A 27,309-nucleotide genomic window follows, 5' to 3' on the forward strand; every position below is an offset into this window, starting at 1 on the left:
TCTCTCTCTCTCTCTCTCAGAGCGCAGAATTTTTCAGATGGTAGTGTTTCCTGCCCTGCCACTCAAAGAGTCAGCAAGGTGTGTTCCCTGCCAATACGGACTGCCCAGCAGCTATTTAACATTTAGCAGACCATAAATTGGCTAAGGGCAAGACTTGCGTCCCTATCTGGGGAGGAAGTTCCACCTTAGACAGCTGCTGGCCAATCAGATAGCCAGCAGCTCTGTTGCACCAGCAGCACCAGGTTCAAATGGTGGCCACTGCTGGTACTGCAGGCAGTCCCCAAAGAGGAGGAGCTAGTAGAGGCCGGACTGAAGATAAGCCCAGGGTATCAGCAGGGCCTTGGCAAGCCCTAATGAGGGGAGTGAGGGGATTGGGGGGAGGGGGGGGTGCGAGTTTGAGAGGCCAGTGGGGGAGGGTTAAAGGCAGGGGGGTGCCTCCGATAGGCACAGGGCATCCCCAAAAGAGATACACCCCTGCCCTACCTTACCGACTACTAGCTCAGCCAAAGCTGCAGGATTACGAGCTTAGCATGGGCCTCCCCCTCCCGCAAATAATATAGCAACAGGGGTGTGATGAGGCATTTAAATGCACATTAATCGGTCAATTAAGGGGCTCAGTAGGGCCAAGAGCAGGCAGGTCGCCTGATGCCTCCACTGCCCCACATAGAATGGGAGACAAGTCGGGGACAGACAGGTAGGCGGCAGGCAGGCCACATGCAGCATTTTACAAGTCCCCCTGCCTTCAAACCTACCAGTGGGGGACAGCAAAATTCCACCCAGCAAGAGAGCAAGTCAGTTTAATAGAGCTACCAGTCAGTCTCACTCCACTACTCTTTTTGGGTAGACCTGCAAATTTTCCTCTTTACAATTTATGATTGAATCTGCTTCCACTACCCATTCAGTCAAGGCATTCTAGATATAACTGCTCTGAATTAAAAAGAAAATCTGCTGATCTCTCCACGGACTATTTGCCAATTTAAATCTGTCTCCTCTTGTTATTAACCCTCCTGCCTATGGAACCAGTGTCTCCCTTTCAAAACCCTTAATCATTTTGGACACCTATTAAATCTCCCCTAAACCTTCTCTGCTCTAAAGAGAACAATCCCCAGTTCTGGTCTCTATATGTCTCTGAAACCCCTCATCCTTGGTACTATTGTAATAATTCCCCTCTGCACCAAATTTAAGGCCTGACGTCCTTCCTAAAGTGTGGTATCCAGTATTGGACAGAATATCCAAACAGAGATATAACCAGTGATTTATAATAGTATAGCGTAACTTTCTTGCTTTTGAACTCTATGCCTAGACTTATTTAGCTATGGATCTCATATGCCTCTTAAACAGATTTATCAACTTGTGTCATCTAAAAAAAGATATGTGTACTAAGACCCCAGGTCATCTGGTCCTGTACCTCTTTTAAAATTGTACTATTTAGTTTATGATAAATGCCTCTGCCATTTTTCTTTCCAAAACCATTTCACAAAAGTCTATCCTCCTCATTGTTTGCTACATTTTCAAATTCCATGTCATCTGCAAACTTTAAAAAAATGCCCTGTATGCCCAAGTCCAGGCCACTAACATATATCAAAAGGAGCAGCAGATCTAATATAGTGGTCCCAGGGGACATCACTGTACAATTCCCTCCAGTCTAAAATCATTACAACTTTGTGCTTTCTGTCTCGCAGCCAATTTCATATCCATGCTGACACTGCCCCTTGAATCCTCTGGACTTCAATTTTTCTAACAAGTTTATTAAATTTCTTTGAAGCATTTCCATTATATGATAGGGAAGACTGCAAAATGTTTGCCCCATATGAATTTGTTGGAGGAAGAACAGATAAACTGAAAAGTCTATCTTATAATGCACCATATTTAGGGGCAGATGGTGGCTTGGTGGTAATGTCACTGGACTAGTAATCCAGAGACGCAGGCTAATGCTCTGGGGAAATAGGTTTCAAATCCCATCATGGCAGCTGGTGGAATTTAAATTCAGTTAATAAAAATCTGGAATTGAAAGCTATGGTGATCATGAAACTATCATCGATTGTCATAAAAAAACCATCTGGTTCACTAATATCCTATAGGGAAGAAAATCTGCCGTCTTTACCTGTTCTGGCCTACATGTGACTCCAGACCCACGGCAACGTGATTGACTCTTAACTGACCTCTGAAATGCTCTAACTAGTAAGCCACTCAGTTCAAGGGCAATTAGAGATGGGTAACAAATGCTGTTACATTCTCACATCTCATCAAAGCATTTAAAAGAAGCGTAGATGGAGATCAAGACCGTCAGGCAGACGTGCAGTCATGAGGATTATAGCCCAAGAACATCATTCCTTAACATATCCATGAGGATATATGTCAATAGGCATGTGCAGAAGTTCCTAACACTCACTCTACTATGCCACAAATTACAAAGAATCCCTCCCTAGTAGTGTCACAATGGGTGACATTCAGTCGACATTCTGCTATCTGCTACACATCTTCAGAATTATGGTTGTAAGGCTCTGCAGACAGGACCCTTGAGATCAAATGAATGTCCTTACTTGGTGTCTGACATCATAATCCTCCATTCAGGTTAAGCATGCTCCATCTTCAGTATCTCATCTCCTGACTTCCTTGTGAGCTGTGAGTCACTGTTTGCCAATTCCTGATGTAAATTATGTCCACTTTTCCTTTGTGTTAGTTACTGAATAATTATTTTAGTGGGCCATAAGCTACAATAATAAAAGTGAAGAACTCCATACTTACTGCTGCCTCTCTTATGTGTAAATTTACATACCACTACTCTAGTGTAGGAGAAAACTTTATAGTGTTTACTTTCAGCTATTGTTCAGGATAAAAAAGATTTATTGCATTTGAAAATAATATCTCCACTTCATTAATACAAAAGCAAAATACTGCAGATGGAAGAAATGTGAAATAAAGCCAGAAAGTGCTGGAAATACTCAGCAGGTCAGGCAACATCTGTGAAGAGAGAAACACAGGTTAATTGTCTCCGGTCCATAATCTGTTGAAAGGTCATTGACCTAAAACATTAACTTTGTTTTTCTCTCTCCATAGATGCTGTCTGACCTGCTGAGTAATTCCCAACATTTTCTGTTTTTATCTACACTTCATTTTTGCATTCAGTTAGCTTCTGTTCCAGTAAATTCCAATCCAGCATGTACCTTTTAAGATAGGACTACACTCTGATCTGGTTCCAATACCACAGATCTACCAGCACAGTGCTCCAATAATTTATTTGTTTGTGGTTTTTACAAAATAAAAGAAGACAAAAAAAAATACTGACAAAGTACATCAAAATGCCAGATAACTGCCACATTGCTCATCACATCATCCTTCTGGCACAGAAACTCTAAACTCCACAATGCAATCTTAGAATAATTTGCCCTGAAACAATCAGTTATTATTTTGCTGTGAGTATTTCGGCTCTGGATATGGGTGGCAGCTGCAAACATGGGCTTATTTTGTGATCAGTACTGTGAAGCTTTCTGATCATTTGTGTTGATGTCATTCACAAGTTCTTTAACGGTCTTTGTACCATATTTGTTTTCTTCTGTCAAATTTGTTTGCACACTTCAACTTCTCAAAGTTATTATTTCAAAAGGGCAGATATGTGGTATGCTGAAGTACTCTAAGGACAATAGCGACATGCAAGTTACTCAGCTTTTCACATAATCTGCCAGATCTGTTATGTGCACAGAAGTAGTTGTGGTTGTTAGATTAGTGGAATCAGAAACAGATGACTGGTTCTGGAGTGGATATTAACAGAAAATGATCGTTACTTCATTCCTTCTTAAACTTTTTATTTAGCCAATTCTTTTCCTTGCCAAAGAGCCATAACTATGCTCGAGTGCTCACAAGTAGACTGAAGAATAAAGTCATGATACTAAGAGGTTTAACAGAAGGTGCATGCTGAGCTGGGACTAAATGATATATACAAATTAGTGCCTTTAAAAAATACAGAAACAAATAGGAAAAAAAATTATCCTTGACATGGTTGACAGCATGTGGTGGATACCCTACATAAGCATTATAAGGTGTAGAAATGTTTTGTGCAACTATTTATCATACATTTTTAAGACCTGAAAGTCATAATATATAAGTACACTTGGATGGATAGCTTCAGTTAAGTACTTCAGCTTGTATGGATGCAATTTAGAAATAATTCATGTTTTTCCCTAGCACCTCAACTCGTTAAGCTAGTGAGAAACTGAACAGCACAGTTCCAGAAATGCCCAGATTCAATCCCTGGCCTGTGCTTTATTGGCTAACCTCAAAAGGGGCACAAAAATCACCTCCATTCCCCAGCTGGATGGGTGTGTGTGCATGTCAGGTGATCACTCCTTGGCGTTGTTGCTGCCGCATCCCATAACTTGCCTAGAGGCAGATAAAAGAAAAGGGGTCAAGAGGGTGAAATATGATCAGAGCTCTCATTCTTGCTGGATTTCAGTTTTAACGCCTTTAGGGAATATGCTGCAAATCTGCTGCACATTTCCCCTTATTCAGTCGTAGGGAGGCGTAAAAGAGTTAATCCCTTCAAGCATATGTGATTTATCTCTATTTTGCTTTGCTCAGTGTCACTTCCCCTTTCTCCAGGGACGCTGTCTACCTCTATACATTTCGGAACCCATTTTAAACAAAATTGCTACACTCCATCTGAGAGCTTCTAAAAATTAAAGTTTGACTGAATGTTTTTACTATCCTGTATAATTTTCACACACTCACACAATAGATACAAAGACATTGACAAAATTAATGAATTGTCTCTTCCTGCTCCTGCATATTACATATGTTGTGTAATTTCACAAAAGGATGTGAACGAAGAATCCCATGTTGGTGAAGATGGGGCTGTGAGAAGCACCAGTCTGCCTTTAGGGTATTGAGGCTAAATTATTCAAGAACTTCAACATGGAAGGAGAGGTCATTCTCAATGACAGGTTTCGTACAATGTATTCTTTGAAACTGGCTGACTAATGTTTACTTGCCTGGCTGGTGAAAGTAATTAAACGTCTTCCTGTACTGAGTGATAGTGCATATTCTGTTGAATTGACATTTACTGCTGCAGCCTTCTCTTTGCGCTGACTTTGAATTGCTTTCCTTGAAGCCTCTTTCCTGTATTTAACTTCCTGGGACAGCACTTCCACATTAAGATTTACAAACAGGAATCTTTGTGCCCAACAGTTCACCTCAGTGGCAGCACTCTTAGCTCTTAGTCAGAAGGTCATAAGTTCAAGCGCAACTGTAGGACTTGATCATGTAATGTAGGATGACCATTGAATACAAAGGGAGTGCTCCATTTTGGATGTAAAGTTAAGCATAGTCTACATGCTCAGATAGGTGGATGTGCAATATTCAATAGTACTGTTAGAAATAGAGCAAGGGAGTTTTGGATGTTGTTATCCTGGCCAACATTAATCCATCAACCAGAACCACCAAAACATGTGAACTGGCTCTTTATCTCTTAGCTGTATGAAATAGCTGCCATGTTTGTCAACAAAACAATGATGTCCAGGAGTGACATCAGCTAGGATTGTAACACTATGTAGTCAAAAATATTGCAAGGCTGCCTAATCCTTTAAGCTGCACAGACATTGAAATCCTGTAGGAGCCTAACATTTCCCACCCAAATGGGCAAGCTTTCATTGAGAGGCAGTTTCAACATCTGGAGCTCAGCCATATTATTCAAATGAGGTAGACCCTGAAAATAATAGCACAGTCACTGCACATGACATTGGGTGAGCAGATGTCCCATCCTGCCACACATCTGGTAAGGCTCATGCCTTCCCTGAAAATATAGATTTAATTGTGGCATAATAACTTGCAGCCTCTTAAACACTCATCCTCAGAACTAAATAGATTGTGTTTTGGGTTATTTTACCTCTCTATTTACACCTCTGTAGAATTTTTAATTGTTAAAGGTTTATCATGAAGGGAATCAGAAATTTAAAGACTGTATTTTATTGTCATATTAAAATGCCTAAACAATGACAAGGCACAGGGAATTATTAACCCATGAAAGGCCTCCCTTTGAAGCAACTCAATATTTTATTGCATGAAGAAAGAAGCATGCTGTCGAAGCTTTTCCTCTTGCACTCATCAGGTTCTCTACTACTGTCTACCGCAAGCCTACCTTCATTGGTCAATACACACTGGGATCCCTAAGCTCCACAGTCTACAAGATTGGCATTATCGACAATCTCATAAATAGGGCCTGAGCCATTTGCTCACTGCGCAGCTTGATGCTGAAATAGAGTGTATCAAAGCTATCCTGCAGGATAATGACTATCTGATCAGGCCATTCCTTGCTGTGCATCGTGCATACTCATAACTGGGCCTAAGACTGCCACTTTCAACCCTGAAAAGTGCCCAGTCTACCTCAAGTTACCCTGGAAGGATAGGCATTGCAAAAGTTTGAGCAACAGGTAAAGCTAGCTATTTCATGTCGCTATTATTCAGTAGCAGCAAGAGTGGTATTCCCCATCAATAGGTTGCTGCTATCAATCCAAAAAGACATTCTGCCTACCACACAAATGAGTAATGTGGTATATGAATTTCAGTGCCAGTGCAATGCAGGCACATATGCCATACATCCCAATGACTGACTGATTGTATCAAACAGTACATCCCTTCAGCTGTTCCCCATAGGCAGAGGACTGATTGTACTCAACCAGCCTGTGTTTGGAAAACTCAGAACATAATGTCTAACATTAGATGTGATTCCGCGATTGGACAGTCCTTGCTGAACAATCCCAAGTGTGCTAATAGTTACACTAACAATCAATTTAAGATGATCAGTCAAGCCTGCAGTGTGATTGAGTTACGCTTGCTGGAGTCTACATATATTCATGCGTAGGGACTTGTCCTCTGCAAGCAAAAGGAATCTGTCCAGGTATTGCGCCTTTGAATTAAGCAACAGTGTGGGAGCAATAGTTCCCTGGTGCACTGTCCATGGCAAAGGCTCAAGCAATCAGCACCCTTTTCTCATGCAGTATAAATTGTTCTTTTCTTTGAAATTTAGCATTCGTGCATCTGTCCTGATAAGTGCAAGGTGAAAAGCTTCAACAGCATGTCTCTCTTTTCAGCACTACTCAAGTTCTGCGCTACCAAGCGACTATTTGTTTTTAGATCAGATTTCCAGAATGTACACTTTCTCTTTTTGTCTTGCAAGAACAGAACTTGCTGCTAATCTGCCTTGTTTTGTGCCTCTATGCAGGATTTGAACAACAGGATTTTAAAAGGAACATTGTCTCTCTTAATGACCTGAAAAATGGAACTGTTTTGACTGGAAGAGTGGAAAATGCTACTCTCTTTGGTGTCTTTGTTGACATAGGTGTCGGCCGATCTGGTCTGATCCCTATACGTTACATTACAGCAGCCAAGCTACCTGCATCTAAAAGACGTCGGAGTCTAGGGCTTGGTCCTGGTGAGAGGGTGGAAGTTAAAGTGCTGGAGATTGACCATGCAAGAAACCGTATATCATTAGATCTTATTCGAGTTTTGTAAAAAAAAAAATAAAACCAATTTGGTCAAATTGTCAGATTTTTCATTTTTCTTTCCTTACAGTGAGTACAGCTGAAATTTAGTTGTTCCCTGTGATAGACCTTGGATTTATCAGCCACTTTGTGGTAGTGCACACTGATGCTACAGTGCACAGCATCATCATCCCATAATATTTAATGGACCACTTTTGTTTTTCATGTACATGTTGCAAATTTCTAGTTATATTAAAGCAGTATGTGTTCTGCAACATTTGGCAGCTAAGGAAGAATAGCTTTTTAAATGCATGCATGCACACAAACCTTACTGACCAATTAGCACATTTGGGAGCATAAGGCTCTCGCAACATTTCATTGATTTTTCCCAATGTTATACAGCCAAGTTGGTCGTAGATTGATCCTTGGTGGCATCCTAGCACTAGTCATGTCTGTAATCTGTCCATATGCAAGTGTTTATTGTCTGAAAGTAAAGATGTTTTAGTTTTAAACTTAACAATGTCATTGCTACTCAAATGTGTCTGTGGATCTGACCTGGTGACTGATGTCTATGAAAAGGGCTGCATTGTCTGTCGGTTATGCAGAATCATCAGAATTGTACCACTAGAAATTTATACATTTCAAGAACACTCAAAACTAGTTGTCCAAATCTTTAAAGCTTTCCTTGATGATCAGCAATAAGAGGCCTTCTGTTTGAGCTTAATTGGATAACCACAGTTGCAGTTGCTGGTTAGATCAGGAATCAAATACAAACTGGATTGCTTTAACAAATGGTCTTTCCTTCAACATCCCGGGGTGGCATATCCAGGATCAGCTGCAAAAAGTGTTGGTCCTGAATAACTAACCCTTGAAGTCTAATGTTAAAAATTGTCTTACTTATTTACAGGCTTTGTTGAATCAATGTATTTTTAAATATACTGGCAGTTTCTGTAGCCTGTTGTTTCCTGCCCCTTCACCAGCTGATGAGAACTTCAATTGGTGACTACCCAGTTGTATCAAGATTCAAGAATTAATTTATGTTAATGGTCAGCCATGCCTACCTATGATTTGAATTCTATTTTGAATATGCTTGTATCGGGCCAGTTTAGATCAGTGGTTTCTTGTGATATTAAATATCTCTGAATTTAAGATTGTGATTGACTGTATTTGTTTCAGCGCCTGTAGTCAGCTTATAAATCGAATAATTCAAAGGCTCAATGTTTTGTTAAAATTTTGTTTGATTTCACCTGAGAAATTAGAATGCTGAAATTTATCTGCCACCCATTTCTTTGAAAAAATGTTACCTCAATGTTCAGATTCAGTATTCTATGGAGATAAAACTGGTCAATTTCTAAGATGAACCCATTGCAATATAGGGCGGAATTTTCTGTTCTGAAGACAAAGTGCGGTGGTGGGCGGGAACTTGGCGTGATTCCCGCCGTACTGCATGGCAGGTTCTCATGCCAGACCTTCTCTGCTTTTCAACTCATTATTTATGCATCAGCAAGGAGCTTGTCGAACCTCAGGCACTGATTTCTCCGCTCCACTGTTACCTCATGGAGTCAAAGGTCCTGGTGCTTTTTTAAATGGCACCCCCACACGCATTCACTCTCTGCAGCCCAGGTGTGTTGGAAACATATTGTCCATGGCGCCCAGAAGAATGAAACCCTCTGCTCCACGGTTCAGCAAGATGTCCCCGGAGATACTCCTCCAGGCCGTTCAGCTCAGGCGGGAGGCCCTCTTTTCCTCGTGACGAGCAGGTGGTCGACCACCATGACCACGCAGCCTGGGAGGAGGTTGCCAGGAAAGCCTGCGCCTGTGGACCCCAAAAAAAGACCGCCCTGAAGTGCAGGAAAAGAATGAATGATCTCATCCACTCTGCCAGGGTAGGTGAACCTTCTCACTCAAAACTCTCACTCTCATAAGGGCATCAGGCATTCTAAGAATCACAATCCACAGGGATGTCACACATTACCAGCAGATGGAACATCAATACTGATGATGCTGTTAAAATGGCTGTCAGACAATGTCCTGTAAGATCCTGCATGAATGGCCTCTTCATCCCCTACTGAGGAGACATGTTTGCTACTGATCTGCTCTTCCATCCATGGTGCCTCACAGTCAATCCATCTGTCTTGGTGCAGGACAAGATCTCCCACAGCAAGAGGGAGAGAGACCAGACTGAAGGGGGGATGCCACAGTTTTTGAGGACACTTTCCTCCTACAAGGAGCAGATGGCAGAGCTGGCTAGAGAGGAAAGGGATCGTTCCTGCACGGAAGGTGAGATTGACCTCCCCAAATAGTCAGTGAGGGTCTTTCCAGTACACATTGGCCCCACACGATAATGATAATGGGTGACCTAAAGGTACCTGTCTAGTCAATCACTAATTATCCGGCGTTCGAGTCATTCCAACCAAGTGCACTTTGCAATGGTCTCCATTTAATGACTTAGGTTTGTGTTACAGTTTATTTAATTGTAGAGGACCATAGCCTATCATGCCTGCCTGCTGTGTTATCTTGTTACCACGTTTATGGCTGAACATTGCTCTTTTATTAATTCCCAGTCTCCACATGATGCAGAACATGGAAATTGTTTACACTTGGTGACATTTGAAATGTCTGCTAGTATCTTCATCTAGCCTGATAATGCCAGCCTTTAACATGTGAGGATGCTAGTTTGCACCTGAAGGTCTGGTTAGTGGGGCTTGATGGAATCCTTGTGCTGAGTCTCAGAATGAATCTCTCAACGTGTCATTGTAATCAGTCTCTTAGGCTTCCTTGTTCATATCGCCTATGGCAGATTGAAAATGTGGAGGACTAATGGGGTGCATGCGATGCTCTTCAGCATTTACGAGGGTCCTAAGTTATCATTAAATGCTGAATCAGCAATGACTGGGCCGCTTCTCTCCCAGATGCTAAGGCAATGCTGGATGTTAACTTGGTTCCTGATGAATGCAGGGTCATGAGTGCTTGCCAATAATGACACGATGGTCTGCTGAAGCCTTTTTTGTGCTTACAAAGGTAACCTAACTCACAGGTTCACTGACATACTGTAGAGCGACAGATCATAGCGTCCTGAAGAGTGATGTCATCCTGCGGCTCAGTATCAAGATTAATCATGCATGAGAGATGGCATTTGGAGAGATCCTGCTGTCTGGATTTAGATCCGTCTTCAGACTATTGAGCAATGACCAGTGACTGATGATTTTCCTCTTTGAGCCAGCTTGCTAAACTCCTGGCATACTGCCATGAGTGCATTGATATTTGCAATAGCATTTCTATCTCTTGAAGGCTGCCATGGCCGGTGAAATGTTGGCGCAATGGTTGAAACGACTTCATCATGTCTACTTGTTTCAGCTTGAGCGCTGGTGGCCACATGTTCCCTAGGGTGCTTAGCCTTCCGAGGATGAGGTCATCGTTACACATGAATATGACTTAATTCTGAGAATAATGCTCTTCATTAAGATGCTGAGGATAACAAAGAAGGTCTTAATGTCTACCCTGCATTGAAAGGTCAAGAGAACTGTATTCATATCAGCGTGTCTTCACCTTATTCGATACGGAACTTTGTCACTTTGAGGGTGTTAGCAGGAAGAAAGTAAGAGAATTTATGGTAAGTGAGAATTCATTATACTTAAATTAGAATCTATAGGCAGGCCAGCGCAAACCAGTAAATCAACAATTAAACAGTTAAACCAGATGAACCTTACACACTCAAACTTTGTACACCCTCAGGGATTGCAATCATCAGCAAGGTCCTGGGAGTTAGACTAGAGACTTGGGTTGGAATACAACTAAGATTAAGTGTGCTCTTCAACAGATAGGGGAAGGACAGATGGTCCCAGTTTAGGTAGGAGGGAAGGTCTCTGCCTGGGTGAAAAATAGGGACATACGATGCATGTACCTGTTACTAGAGATGTCTGTTTAATGTAAACCTGTATGTTGATGAGATCGGAATCTGGAAACTGTTCTTGTACGTAACCAATAATGTATAAATATGTTGAACACTTGTAATTTAGCAGAGTACTGTCTCAAGCTGCATTGAGAGGGTTCTCCCCTTCCAATTGCTCCAATAAATGACTGTGACCTGTGCCTGAGACTCCTGTGGTCCATTTGTCAAAGTGACCACAACAGTTTGGCGTAGTCAGCAGGATACTCGGATTGGACCCTCGTGACGGCTCTGCAAAGTGGGTGAGTATATTTCATTTACCACCCGTGGTTAGTGCAGTAAGCCTACCCGAGCATAGTCCGGCCGAGTAACAAAGAATCAGGAGGAGGACACAGGACAGGACAGAGATAGGAGGCGTCGGGTTAGGAGGGGGAGCTGCGCAGGCGGGCTAGCGGTACCGAAGCCACGCAGGAAGGCCAGACCCCAGTTAAGAGGAGGCGGAGCCGTGCTGGTGGGTTACAGTTTGAAATATAACCATAACCAAAGCCGCGCAGGAAGGCCAGACCCCAGTGAAACAAGTGAAACCGCACATACCGCAAGTAACTAAGTTGTTAGGACCACGCGAACGTACTGCATAGAGATAGATAGGAATAAGAACAGAATGCCATCAAGGAAACTATTCTATGGAATTCGACTGGGGAACCATGGACTCCATTACGAGGTTCATAGCGGAACAACAGTCAAGATTAATCATAAAAATGCAGAAAGGGGGGTGGAATCCACAGGGAACGCCCGGAGAACAAAAGCAGTGGTGGGTAGAACTAAAAGGATAAGGAAAAGAAAGGGGTGATGGTTATTAGTACCTTGTATAACTGATCCAAGTTACAAGAGCTGCTTGTGCTGAAGAGAGAGAGAGAGAGAAAAGGGAGTTAATAAGCACTGACAGGCAGGAGCGGGGGAAATGTGAGCTTTCGTCAGTTTGATGGTCCCTATAGGTGGAGCCTTCAAGATCCCTTTATTTCCCCCACTGCTATTTGAAGTTTTGTTTAGAATATGAGAGTTCTGAGTCGTTAAGAATACAGGAATATAAATACATACCTCTAAATATATGTTTGTTTGTGTGCAAGGAAGCATTCGTATGTGAGCTTTAATGTGTTTTCATCCATAAATTGTCATTTGTGGAGTTCAGCACTTTGGAGTTGAAAGCCCCATATTAGATTAAAGGAAAAGTATACTAAAACATTCCAAAGTTTTGAGTATAAGGTTTGAGTTGAGATTTCTGGCAAAAAAAATCGCAATTTGAAGGTATCATAAAGCCAAACAAGGTTAGATGAACCAAGCTTTGTACCACCCCCTTTGCAGACTATTATCACCAGCTTCCAAGCTGATTGGGATCAATACATACAAGTTACATTAACTCATACGAGTTAGTATTCTAAAATTCTGAGGAAAAAAATTACCTGAAGTTCAAGGGATTCTACGAAAACCATAAGGCATAAACACATGGTCTAGGTGGTTCCAATGGTTAAAAAGGGGTTTCCTGAAGAGATGAATTAAATATGTAAGGAAATCTGCACCCCAACAGTACTGTTATTTGAAGTTGGGACAAGGCTTGAGGTGTAAAGTGCAGTAGTTTTAACAGGTTACTTTGAATAACGAGAATGCTATCCAAAGATAAAGAATATGTTGATAAACATATGGGACTTCTAATCCGGATACAAATTATTAAACATGAAAAAAGAGGTAGTTTTAATTTTGATAGTGTAAATTACAGTTCTTACAAGGTTTAAATTTTGAGGTTTGGTTCGTGATAAAGTTCTCAAAAGAGAATTTTCATTGTAAAGGGTTTTTTGACAACAATTGGCACTAATTCAAATGCTGCAAGCTTTTGTATTTGTAAGTCTTCCCAAAATATGAAGCTAAGCTCAAGACTTGACAAAGTTCAGCAGAAATCCAATTTTTGGCCGAGTTAATGAATCTGAGATAATTCTAAAAGAAATGAGTCAGACGCAACTTAGTGGGTTATTTTTGAGACAATAAAATTTTGTTTGAGAAGAAGATAAGGAACATGTCAATGCCTGATTTCTGTTTTTAAAACTGTTATGAGAATATTTTATTTATTTTAAAGTCTCTCCAGGCAACCTGAACAAGATAAGATGATAGCAGTTGCATGTGTAAAATGTTATGAGGCAAATAGGAGAAAGAGTTAGGGAAAGAGGACACAATATACAAACTTTTTTAAGGGAACTGAATTTGATAATCTGACCATCAACTGAGACATTGGAAATGCACAGGGTGAGATAAGCAAAGATCTAGAGACAGAGATCCTCGTTGACCTGGAATAGTTAATACGGCCTAAAGAGCAAGGAAACATTTTAAACGATTAAGACAATAAAGAAACTGAACTCAAGAGAATTTTAGGATGATCATGGTCAGGAAAAAAAACTTAGTGGTGATACTATGTGGAATCTATAGTTCAGGCAATTGAAGGGTAAGGAGAAATAATACTTAACAACAATTTACCACAAAATGGATACAGGTAAAGGGAAAGCTGGGAAAAGGTTAAATAGATGTATTACTGATTGTATTAATGTGCCTGTGTGCTACAAAAAGTAAGACCACAGGATTAACATTATGATGACAGAGTTAAGCGGCTCCCAGAGAGAACCACCACTGGAAGTGAAGATACTGAGCCATTGAATGATAGGATAAGAAGGTGCATTGTAGAGTTGTGCTGGCAGTTGAAGGAATTGAGGTCCAACGTGGGACAGCTGTAGGAGACAGTAGACTGGAAAGAGGGGTGGGGGGTTGGGGGGGCGGAGCTATCCAAATAGATTCAGATCAGGGAACTCATTTCACAGGAAGAGTCATTAAAGAAATGTATAAATTTAAATGTAAACAGAAATCCCACATTCCCTACCAGCCACAGAGCTCTGAGATGGTGGAAAGGATGAACTGAACTTTTTTTAAAAAAAATCTGTCACTAAGGCAATTCAAGAGACAGGGAACAGCCTAATATTCTAATGCATCTTAGGGCTACCTCAAGCAGGACCGCCAGATTCACCCCATTTGAAATAATGACAAGGAGAGCAATGCAGTTACCCGAGGGAATCATAGTGGGAGTGGGAGATGTAGGACCACTAAAAGGAAGGATGCGAGACTATGTGAGGGAAATAAGTAAGCAATTGCATGAGTTAAGAAAGAAAGTCAGAGACCGACAGGTGATTAAGGATATGGAAACAGGCAAATCCAAAGAATAGCAATAGACCAAATGAGGAATAAGGTGATGGTCAAGGTGAGCTCGGAGTGAACAGGCATGGACCATATGAGGTAATTATAAAAACTGCGGATGCTGGAAATCCAAAACAAAAACAAAAACAGAATTACCTGGAAAAACTCAGCAGGTCTGGCAGCATCGGCGGAGAAGAAAAGAGTTGACGTTTCGAGTCCTCATGAATCTTCGAAGGGTCATGAGGACTCGAAACGTCAACTCTTTTCTTCTCCGCCGATGCTGCCAGACCTGCTGAGTTTTTCCAGGTAATTCTGTTTTTGTTTTTGTTGAGGTAATTATGACAGGTGATACATGCACATTTGTAGATATGAAAATGGGAAGTAAATGGAGGCATTACACACAGTTAAAGATACATGACAATTGACCAACTGGGTAATCCAGAGAACGGGAGCCAATGTTAATGTCTCCACAGACCTACGATCCTGGTCGTGGGCATATCAGTACTGACAACAAGGTCAGGGATCATCACTGCTTATCCCGCACCGCAGGAGGAACTTTGGTACACCACGGACAGTGCCGAATGCGACACGCAATGGGGAATGATAAATGTAACAGTAGGAGAACAAGTGCTTTTAAATTGTAGTAAGGATTTGATTCAGATTGGGCATGGGAGGTCCGCCAAAAACAGCCACTACCCAGCCACCTCCCACGTCTACTTCCACAGTCCAAGTAGAGATAATTGAAACCTCTCAAACCACACTGACTAACCCATCTTGTCCGACTATGCATCCAGGATTGACGAATGGTTTGGTACTGGTTAATCAGAAGTTTTGTATGAGAATGTACACCACAAGCTGGTACCCGTAGTCTTGAACACATCTGGAATTGCCCCGCCCCAGTAGTGCTCAACCCATATTCGAGCAATATATACCGCTCTAATGAGCCAGTTGATGACTCAAGCATCTCAGTTCAATGGCGGGATGCGATCAGGTCTAGAAGGAAGCCGAAATAAGAGCAGCCTGATGAATGACTGCCACGATATTCAATACAGGGACATCAGTAGTTAATTCCATCTATCCAGCAACTGTTGATCAGAAGGTCTGTACCCTGAGCTTTAAGCTTAAGGAGATCTTAGAGTAGGGACGGGGAATTCATAGCACCCGATTAAATACAGACCAGGACATGACACAGTTAATTCAAAGCCTGGCTACTGTGCTCGAAAGTCATGCAGGGACTATTAACAGGGAAAATATTTCAGATGAAGCAGGCAGAAATGATGTTTGCAACACATAAGGATCCTGGGCTCTGGAACAAGGCGCGAGAGAATTTTAAGACAGATTAATGAAGCGGTAATTCCTTTATGGGTAACTAATGAGCACTTATTTAATCTTTCAAGACACAAGGATCATGACTTGACCAGTTGCCAGCTCAGAGGTTTAACATGCATATATAGAATGAATGTTGAATGTATAGTGAATAGCAATATGCTACTAGGCATTGTATTAGTAATACCTATCATACCTATGTTAACACCCGGCAGGACATTATATAGAGTAGAAAATATTGGGGTTATATGGGAGGATTACTATATTAAGTACCACGATATTTTGCCATACGCAGTAGACATAGAAGGGAATATAGTTAACACCACATTAGAAGAGTGTAGTATAGAGGCCATCTCAGTAGTATGTGCATACCCAATATATGAGACTGAAGAAGCGAAGTGTGGATTTAAAGCAGCAGCAAACTGTACAATGGAAACTATATGAACTGCAAAAGAACCGACCCATGTTGCATATACAGGGAATGGGGGATGTTGTATCACCACGTGGCAGGAAAGAATCCAGGACGGGAGCAACCGATATGCCCCATCCACAATCATTCATTGTGCGTACACCCATAGGTGCTGGCAAGGATGGGAAAGGTGGAACTGGTTGAAATAAACAAGAGAGGCATGACTACTATTCAGGTCATGGAAAACCTTAAGGATAACCTGACACAGTGTTTGAACCAGCTGTCCTATGAAATTCCCTTATTACCCAAGCACCTAACCACAATTCGGAGACAGGCTCAGCAAATATACAGCACTTACTATGCACTGCAGCAACAAGCTAGAGTCATAAAAGAGGATATCGAGCAAATAAATTCCTCCACATGGTAGTGGTGGAACTGGGGCTCATATGTATATACACCTGTGGATTTGGATTACCTCCCATGCCTTGGCTGTGATTCAGCTGATACTAGTTATATATTTAACATGCTTGATTCATCGTACCCGAAGGTGGATAAAGAGATAGTGCTGGGGGAGTTTTAGAAGCCAGAGGTCTGAATTGAGGGGGTCAGATGATACAGATGGTCAGACGATACCTTTTACAGCCCAAAGCTGGATGACTGGCCAGCATCAATGGGCGGCAGTGCATAAAGGGACGGACAGTACCACTATAGTTGGCTACCTTGGGCTAGGCCAAGGGCCAAAAGGTGGGACTGTTAGCGGGAAGAAAGTAAATGAGAATTTATGGTAAGGGAGAATTCATTATAAGGGAATGAATTACTTAAATTAGAATCTAAAGGTAGGCCAGCACAAACCAGTAAATCAACAATTAAACAGTTAAACCAGATGAACCTTATACACTCAAACTTTGTACACTCTCAGGGTTTGCAATCACCAGCAAGATCCTGGGAGTTAGACTGGAGACTTAGGTTGGAAAACAACTAAAATTAAGTGTGCACTTCAACAGATAGGGGAAGGACAGATGGTCCCAGTTTAGATAGGAGGGAAGATCTCTGCCGGGTGAAAAATAGGGACATACGATGCATGTACCTGTTACTAGAGATGTCTGTTTAATGTAAACCTGTATGTTGATGAGATCGGAATCTGGAAACTGTTCTTGTACGTAACCAATAATGTATAAATATGTTGAACACTTGTAATTTAGCAGAGTACTGTCTCAAGCTGCATTGAGATGGCTCTCCCCTTGCAATTGCTCCAATAAATGATTGTGACCTGTGCCTGAGACTCCTGTGGTCCATTTGTCAAAGTGGCCACAACAAAGGGTCTCACGGGTATGTCTTCTGCGCCATGCCCATACTGTGGTGTATCAGAACCCTCGATCTCTTCAAATTCATCCCATTCCACATCCTCCCATTCCAAGGAGATGTGTTACTCCTCCATGTTCCATGTGGCAACTCATCCCCCTTTTGCATCACCAGTTTTGTAGGGCACAGCAAACCATGGTGATGCGGGGCTCCCTCTGTGGAGAGTACTGGAGAGCCCACCTGATTGGACCAAACATCTGAAATGCTTCTTCAACATGCCAATGGTCTGCTCTATTAAGGACCTTGGTGCAGAATGTGCCGCATTGTTTCTTTCCTCAGATGCACTATGTGGACAATAAACGGGTGACATTAGCCATGCCTTTTGGCTCCTCGCTTATCGCTGAGGAGTCAACCCTGAATGCACTGAGGGCCCTCGAAGATCTGTGGCACCTGCAAGTGACTTGATATGTAAGAATCGTGCAAGCTCACAGGATCCCCCGCACATACATGGATTATCTGCTTTTGGTGATCATAGATCAGCTGCACTTTTAGAGAGTGGAGCCCTTTTCTATTGATACATCTTATTGGCTGCTGCTGCTTTGTCCATGGTGAACTGCATGTAATTGTGTGCTTTATTGAAAAGGTCACCTCCCTTAACATTTATGAGTGGACGATTGTGAGATTCCGTAGAGATCACCAGTGGACCTCTGGAACAACCTACTGACAAAAAAGTTGAGTACAGCAGTTACCTTCACAGCAACTGGCATTGGATGGCCTCCCAGTCCTTGTGGAGTGAGATCCTCACGGGGAATGTGGCAGATATAATCCACCAAATCCCTAGACAAGTGAAAGCACCTGCAGCACTGTCTTTCGCTCAAATGCATGTATGAGAGATGTCTTCTGTAGCCCCTTGGTTGCGCCAAACACTTCAGTGGATTTGGTGCCTCCTCGTCAGCATCTAGGTCTTCCTGGAGCCCTGCTGGCACTTGTTCCTCAGGGCAATGCTCTACCCTGAGCTGTGCCATACAGCGACTGGCCCCTCTTCTCCTATCAAGAAGGCAGCCTTACCTGCATTCTGCACTCCTTGGGCAGCTTTTTCCGGTCAATGAGTGGGGGCAGGGCCTGCTCATCAACACATAAAAATGACGTGGGCATACGTCGGGCATGCTTCCAGCTGTCACTCCGCATCATTTAGATTTTCAGTTTGGCAGGCGTGCAGCCTATTAAGGCCATTAAAAAACTCATTAACCTGATTGATGGACCTGCCTGTCCAGCCTTAAGGTTGGTGGGCAGGCCGGGAGCCCAGGCGGGCCTCAGAAAAAGCACGAAACCTCATCCACGGGCGGGATGAGGTTTCATGAGGGTTTTCAAAATTTTAACAAATGTTTCAATAAAAGTTATGGACATGTCCCAACTTATCTGACAGTGTCACATGAGGGTACATGGCAGGGAAAATTTTTAATTAGCTGAAATTCAACTTTTAGATCGGAGTCAATCCCCCTGAGGCGGCACTTTGCCTCGGGGAGATCTGTGCACCGTTTCACACGCATGCGTGAAAGTGCGCCCTCCTGCCTGAGGGAATCCACCCCCACACGCACAGGGAGCACATAGCGCTTCCTGGTAGACGTCACGCTGGGTGGTCCTTAATTGACCGGCCCATATAAAATGGCGGTGTGCCCCCCCTCCCCCCCCCCCACCGGTCCAGGACCACCAATCGGAGGCCCGCCTGCACCTGCTCACACACTTCTTCCCCGACGGGGGGAAAATGTTGACCCTTGTCTCTCTGACAAATAGATAGAGACATGATTGCACCTTACCCTGGAATGCTGTACCTCCATTAGCAAGCCAGGAAGCCAGTGTGATGCCCTAAGCCTGCCCATATTCCAGACATGGCATCCCCACGCCACCCCTGTAGCTTTTTTTTATTCATTCACGGGCCGTGGGCTTCGCTGGCTGGGCCAGCATTTATTGCCCATCCATAGTTGCCCTTGAGGAGGTGGTGGACAGCTGCCTTCTACAACGCTGCAGTCCCTCTGGTGTAGATACACCCATAGTGTTGTCAGGGAGGGAGTTCCAGATTTTGACCCAGCAATATATTTCCAAGTCAGGATGATGAGTGACTTGGAGGGGAACTTCCAGGCGGTGGTGTTCCCATCTATCTGCTGCCCTTGTCCTTCTAGATGGTAGTGGTCGTGGGTCTGAAAGGTCCTGTCGAAAGAGCCTTGGTGAATTCCTGCAGTGCATCTTGTAGATGGCATACACTGCTGCTACTGTGTGTCGGTAGTGGAGCGAGTCAATGTTTGTGATGTGGTGCCAATCAAGCGGGCTGTGTCAAGCTTCTTGAGTGTTGTGGGAGCTACACTCATCCAGACAAGTGGGGAGTATTCCACCACATTCCTGACTTGTGCCTTGTAGGTGGTGGACAGGCTTTGGAGAATCGGGAGGTGAGTTACTCACCGCAAAATTCCCAGTCTCTGACCTGCTTTTGTAGCCACAGTATTTATATGGCTAGTCCAGTTAAGTTTATGCTCAAGGGTAACCCCCAGGATAGTGGGGGATTCAGTGATGGTAATGCCATTGAACGTCAAAGGTCCATGGTTAGATTCTCTCTTGTTGGAGATAGTCATTACTTGGCACTTGTGTGGCGTGAATGTTACTTGCCACTTGTCAGGCCAAGCCTGGATGCAGGCCTTGCTGCATTTGGACATGGGCTGCTTCAGTATCTGAGGAGTGGCGAATGTTGCTGAACATTGTGCAATTGTCAGCAAACATCCCCACTTCTTACCTTATAATGGAAGGAAGGTCATTGATGAAGCAACTGAAGATGGTTGGGCCGAGGAACCCCTGCAGTGATGTCATGGAGCTGAGATGACTGACCTCCAACAACCACAACCATCTTCCTTTGTGCTAGGTATGAGCCCAACCAGCGGAGAGTTTTCCCCCTGATTCCCATTGACTCCAGTTTTGCTAGGGCTCCTTGATGCCACACTTGGTCAAATGCAGCCTTGATGTCAAGGGCAGTCGCTGTTACCTCACCTGTGGTGTTCAGCTCTTTTGTCCATGTTTGAACCAAGGCTGTAATGAGGTCAGGAGCTGAGTGGCCCTGGTGGAACCCAAACTGTACGTCAGTGAGCAGGTTATTGCTAAACAAATGCCGCTTGATAGCACTGTTGATGACCCCTTCCATTACTTTACTGATGATCGAGTAGACTAATGGGGCGGTAATTGACCGGGTTGGATTTGTCCTGCTTTTTGTGTGCAGGACATACCTGGGCAATTTTCCACATAGCCGGGTAGATGTCAGTGTTGTGGCTGCATTGGAATAGCTTGGCTAGGGGCGCTGCCAACTCTGGAGCACAAGTCTTCAGTACTATTGTTGGAATATTGTCAAGGCCCATAGCCTTTGCGCTATCCAGAGCCTTCAGCCATTTCTTGATATCACGTGGAGTGAACTGAATTGGCCAAAGACTGGCATCTGTGATACTGGGGACCTCCGAAGGAGGCTGAGATAGATCATCCACCCGCCGCTTCTGGCTGAAGATTGTAGCAAATGCTTCAGCCTTATCTGAAGCACATCCTGAAGTTTCATCGGTGGCTGGCCATCCCTCTGACATGATTGCACATTAACAACTCGACTTTGATCAGGGTCAATACCACAATGTGCCCTTACCCTCAGTCAGGCTACTTCAGCCTGCCTCCTTTAGCCTGGACACTAGCCCAACATTGCACAGATTTCATGACAAGAATTGTGGCCCGTAAGCAATGACCATTCAAACAATAATGTGGAGTCTTGTCTTGTGCTTGTTGCTTATGTGCAGTAGCTGTGGTGTCTTAATTGTTTTATCCTCCTTCCCCCTTTACATGCCTCAATGATGGACATGTGGGCAATCAGCCCACATCAAATGTTTCACCAAACCTTAACGGATTCTCACATGAATGGTATTAGGCATTTGACAGTATTTACATTTCTCAGCTGAACCTTGATCTTCATGTCTCGAGCCGATAATTATTCGAGTGCCCCTTCAAGCAGCTCAAAATTGCAGTTGGTGACTCCTCCCACACGTACCGCATCCACATTCACTTTCCTTCCCTGGAGCCAACCTTTATACATGTTGACATTCCTGTCCTCCCCCCGAACTATTTAATGTAGATGTCACCATGCTTTTTTATGACCTGACCCACGCCCATCTTGAGGCCACATGCACCGTGACTTTGAGGGATCCCCCCGATCCCTGCCATGAGACCATCCAATGTCTAGGTCTTACTTTACAGGGTGCAGATGCCTCCTCCGATCAGGACTGTGCTACCTGCTGCCCAGTGCAAAACCTCCAACCCCTATAACCAACATCTGTAACCAACTGACCACGCCCTGTGCACCATGCTGTGCCCAACAGTCACTGCCCAGAGAGGCTTTCCCCCTCCTAGTACCGTGACCAAAACATGCCTGCCCTCCAGAGCCCTCCAGCATAGCCCGCTCAGACCTGTCTTCTGATTCTGAGATGTAAATGGATGCAAATGTGGTTCCGAACAATGATCAGCGGGTAAGTCAACTCACCTTTAGCCCGCCATGAAAGTCAGTAGAACAAAATTCCAAACTAATTTTCCGCCGGCAGGAAACTCAGTTCTGCCATCACTCCAAAATTTGAGCCCCCACCTACCACAAGTTCTACCGCTGGCAGGAGCAGAAGATTCTGCTCATAGTATCTGTCAAAACTGATTTTGGACTATATTGAGTTATTGTATCTTACCTGATTTAAAACCACCAGGAAAAACATCTCATTCTAATTGAGCTATAACAATAATGTGAGTCTGTATGCAAAACTTCCTCTTGACACTCGGTACATTGCTCAACATGTGCTTTGATGAAGCATCACTGATTGGATTTGACTGCTTCGGATGAACAATTTAACTCACCTAACATTAATTGATTTCGATTTACTTGTGTGAAGAAAGAACTTCTGGAGTGTGACAGAATTAGCAGATCAGTGGTCCTTTCCTACAGGATTCTTGGTTTTTACATTGCACTCTGACTGATTCCTCTGGAAATTGATGGCCTCTGCCATCTTCTGCCACACTTCACTCCCCAAGGTCTTACTGACATTTTTTTTCCCTTCCTTCTGGCCAGCAGTTACCTTCCTTCTCTCCCCTCGGCTTCCTGAAACAGAAATACCATATTGTCATGATTGAACAAGGAGGCCTTGTGCGGGATCCACTTCCTCCAGACATAGCCTTTCCTACTTGCCAAATGATTTTCAGAAATTAGTCAGCAAAAAATGCACAATAGCTGCATAAGTTGTCAGCAAAAGAATTTGGTGAAGAAGGGATCCTCCAAGAGTATTTCCCAGCGGTGCTGATTGTCATTTCAATGAACGTTACCGAGAAACAGCTACTTTTGAAATATTTTAAATCTGTTTTACATGTAAGGTGTAAATTAAAAAGCCTTAAAATCCCTCTAGCTACGTGTGTGGAAGAGATAAGTTGAAGGAAAGTCAATTAGAATCATGATCGACTTTTAAATCCAAATTTGTATTAACTACATTTGTAAATTAAAATTGGATTTTGCTATTCCAAATATCATAAAGTATTTACAGCACAGAGATAGGCCATTCAATCCAACAGATCCATGTCTGTGTTTATGCTCCAGACAAGCCTCTGACTACCACTCTTCATCTCACCCAATCAGCATATTCTTTTGTTTCTTTCTCCCTCAGGAGCTTTTCTAACTATCCCTTGAATGCATCCATGCTATTTGCTTCAACTATTCGCTGTGGTAATAAGCTTCACTTCCTAACCACTCTCTGGGTAAAGGAATTTCTCCTGAATTGAATATTGAGTTGTTCAATAACTAATTTTTATTTATGACCCCTACTTCTGATCCCACCCCAAATGGAACCTTCTCTACACCTGCAATACCAAGCCTTTTGTAATCTAAAGAGTCACTTCTGTCAGCTCGCCCCTCGGTCTTTTCATTTCTTTGGAAAGGACCCACCGTGTTCAATCTTCCCTGAAGGGTATAACCTCTTAGTTGTAGTTTAGGATTAGACAAGACTCGCCTTTTTCAAAATGATGTCACAGAGATGCCAGCAATTTTTTTAAAAAATTGAGAATCTTGTAAGTATCATTCTAGTGGTTCATGAAAATGGCACTGAAGCAAGGAGAAATGAACTGACTATACAGAGAGAAGGCTGGAGAATGATCATGTAATTACTTCTCTTCCCCCATAAACTAAACTTGATTTTCCTTTGTTACTGTATAGAATATTATCAAACAAAAATGAGATGCCCAGAGGCAGGCAGTTCATAAAGGGTTAAATTAGAGGGGTCATAGTGATTAATCTGTTTGATGAATCTCCTTTGAAGATAAATATGATTCAGGCCCTAATCCAAGATGAAGGAAACAAAGCAGATGTGTTTAAGATGAAGGCTGCACCCACCTCGGCTACAGAACCAAACAGGTTACGGCTGTTGCCAGACTGCCTCCTCCTCCTCAGAAAAGCATAATAATTATGGTTCCTGAAACAAATTCTCTTTCCCATTCTGAAGTACACTCTTACCCTTCCATAACTACTATTACTGTTTACTGATCATAATTTTCTTTTATTCATTCACGGGATGTGGGCTTCACTGTCTGGGCCAGCATTTATTGCCCATCACTAATTGCCCTTGAGAAGGTGGTGGTGAGCTGCCCTCTTGAACCCCTGCAGTCCCTGTGGTGTAGGTACACCCACCGTGCTGTTAGGGAGGGACTTCCAGGATTTTGACCCAGCAACAGTAAAGGAATGGCGATATATTTCCAAGTCAGGATGGTGAATGACTTGGAGGGGAACCTCCATGCGGTGGTGTTCCCATGTGTCTGCTACCCTTGTCTTTCTAGATGGCAGTGGGCATGTGTTTGGAAAGTGCTGTCTGAGGAGCCTTGGTGTGTTTCTGCAGTGCATCTTGTAGACGGTACACACTGCCTCTACTGTGCATCGGTGGTGGAGGGGGTGAATGTTTGTGGATGTGGTGCCAATCAAGCGGGCTGCTTTGTCCTGGATGGTGTCAAGCTTCTTGAATGTTGTTGGAGCTACAGTCATCCAGGCAAGTGGAGGGTATTCCATTATGCTCCTGACTTGTGCCTTGTAGATAGTGGACAGGCTTTGGGGAGTCAGGAGGTGAGTTATTCGCCACAGGATTCCTAGCTTCTGACCTGCTCTTGTAGCCACATTATATATATTTGTAATGATATTTACAAATCACTGCAGGCAGAAGCATCCCATATCCCAAGTTTACCTTTCAACTCCAATTTAACTATGATGTTTATAGAATTAATTTGTTTATAGTGGTGATTTCAAATTGAATAGACCACAGCATTTTGTGGATTTTCAGCTGAGCTTCCTTAGTGTTGTGTACCAACAAAAACAAATAAACAAAAAAAATCTCTTAATAATTTCTATCTTAAAGGAATGGTAGCTTATTGATAATGTTACTGGATTAGTGAGCCAGAGGTCTGGATTAATATTCCAGGGACATGAGTTTAAATCTCAAGATGGCAGCTCAGGAAATTTTAATTCAACTAATAAATCTGGAATGAAAAACTAGTTTCAGTAATAATGATCAAGAAACTACTGGATTGTCGTAAAAACCCATCCGGTTCACTAATATCCTTTAGGGAAGGAAATCTGCCATCCTGACCTGATATGCCCTACATGTGACTCTAGACACACACTGCCCTCTGAAATGGCCTAGCAAGCTACTCAGCAAAAACCATGACAGAAAAGTTCAATAACAGATCACCTGACATCAACCTAGGCACTGGAAATGACAAAGGCACATCCTACCCAGTTGACCCTGCTAAGTCCCCCTCACTAACATCTGGGGATTTGTACAAAAATTGGGAGAGCTGTCTCACAGATTAGTCTAGCAACAGCTTGATATAGTCATACTCTCAGAGTCACAGCCAATGTGCCAGACTCCTCCATCACCATCCCTGACAGGACAATCCCAACAGAGATGACAACACAGTCGTATATAGTCAAGAGAGAAAAGGGCCTGGGAGCCCTCAACATTGACCCTAGAACCCAAGAAGTTTCATGGGATCAAGTCAAACATGGCAGGGAAACCTCCTGCTGATTATTACCTACCACCTTCCCTCAGCCGATGAGTCAATACTCCTCCATGTCACATAAAAGATACTGAGGGGTCTTGACAGCTTGGATGTGGAGAGGATGTTCCGTCTAGTGGGAGAATCTAGATGAAGAGATTTTTTTCTCTCAGAGGGCCATGTTATGACCGATGCAGTTGGTAAAGCGGAGTTATTTAAAAATCCCAGAGGGAAACTTTAAATAACTGTCTTAACTTATAATTTTAAGTGTTATGTTTGAGATGACTCTAAATTCAGGAATCAATCCACCAGTTCACGAGGTTTTACATTAAACTAAATGAAACATTTTATTAATTTACACAGGTTAAATATATACACATGACTTCAAATTATTACTATCATAACTTTTAACAAATTCCCAAACTAATCTCCATTAAGGCAACAGCAACCCTTTGACTTAACCAGACACCAGGCAAAACATTTTCACCTTACAAATTCAAAATGAGGTTCTTTTCACTTTGGTTCCTGTGAAGACAGTTGGAGGCTTACAGCTGCTTTTTGATCTCACATTGCCACTGCCCTGCACACCTGAAAACTGCTGAGTTATACCTACCACCACCCATTGAATATAAATTCACATTGTATCACCAGCCTTTTCTAACAATAAAACCCCTTTCATAGTACCAATTTTATTAGTAATATAAACATATGGCTTGGTATCTGCTAGATAGGTGTCAGTTTTCACCCCATTCCCTGAATGTTCTATTCAAAAAATGCAAATGCATACTATCTCTCTTACATATCAAAAATAGTACACATCAAAGCACCCAGACTAGCTGACTTTAACCCAATTAAGACACACCCACAGACTAAACCTCTATTTTTAAATATTTTCCAAAATATATACTTTAATAGCTTCATGATAGTCATAAGTCTTTGGAACTCTCTTCCTCAAAAGGCGATGGAAGGAGAGTCTTTGAATATTTTTAAGGCATTGATAGATAGGTTCTTGATAAACAAGGGGGTAAAAGGTTATCAAAGAAGGAGGGAATGTGGAGTTGAGGTTAAAATCAAATCAGCCAATATCTTATTGAAATGTTGGAACGAGCTTGAGGGGCCAAGTGGCCTACTGCTGCACCTATTTGTATGTTTGTAGCACCACTTGGAAGAAGCATGGAAGGCAGCAAGGACACAGAATGTAGTCTGGATGGAGAACTTCAATGTTCATCACCAAGAGTGGCTTAATAAAATCATTACTGACTGAGCTGGCCGAATCCTGAAAGACATATCTGCCAAACTGGGCTTGGGCAGTTGGTGAGAGAACCAACAAGAGGGAAAAACCTACTTGATCTTTTCCTCACTAACCCACCTGACAAAGATGTATCTGTCCATGGCAATATTGGTAAGAGTGACCACTGCACAGTCTTTATGGAGACTAAGTCCTGTCTTCTCACTAAGGACATCTACCTTCATGTGTGCATGACCACCATGCTAAATTGGATAGATTCAGAACTGATTTAACAACTCAAAACTGAGCATCAATGAGGCACTGTGAGCCATCATCAGTAGCAGAATTGTATTCAACCACAAGCTGT

General features: G+C 42.8%; 1 protein-coding gene across 3 annotated transcripts in view; it reads left to right on the plus strand.

Annotated features, from left to right (window-relative positions):
* The window catches only part of srbd1 (S1 RNA binding domain 1), a 289,801-nt gene extending 282,267 nt beyond the window's left edge, over positions 1-7,534 (plus strand). For all 3 annotated transcript variants that reach the window (XM_041178598.1, XM_041178607.1, XM_041178616.1), the window contains exon 22: positions 7,217-7,534. In XM_041178598.1, coding sequence (XP_041034532.1) covers positions 7,217-7,506 — 290 coding nt within the window. In that variant the 3' untranslated portion in view covers positions 7,507-7,534. The remainder of the gene's footprint in view (positions 1-7,216) is intronic.
* The last annotated feature ends 19,775 nt before the right edge of the window (positions 7,535-27,309 follow it).

The sequence above is a fragment of the Carcharodon carcharias genome, chromosome 2 (assembly GCF_017639515.1).
Source record: "Carcharodon carcharias isolate sCarCar2 chromosome 2, sCarCar2.pri, whole genome shotgun sequence".
Taxonomy (NCBI): domain Eukaryota; kingdom Metazoa; phylum Chordata; class Chondrichthyes; order Lamniformes; family Lamnidae; genus Carcharodon; species Carcharodon carcharias.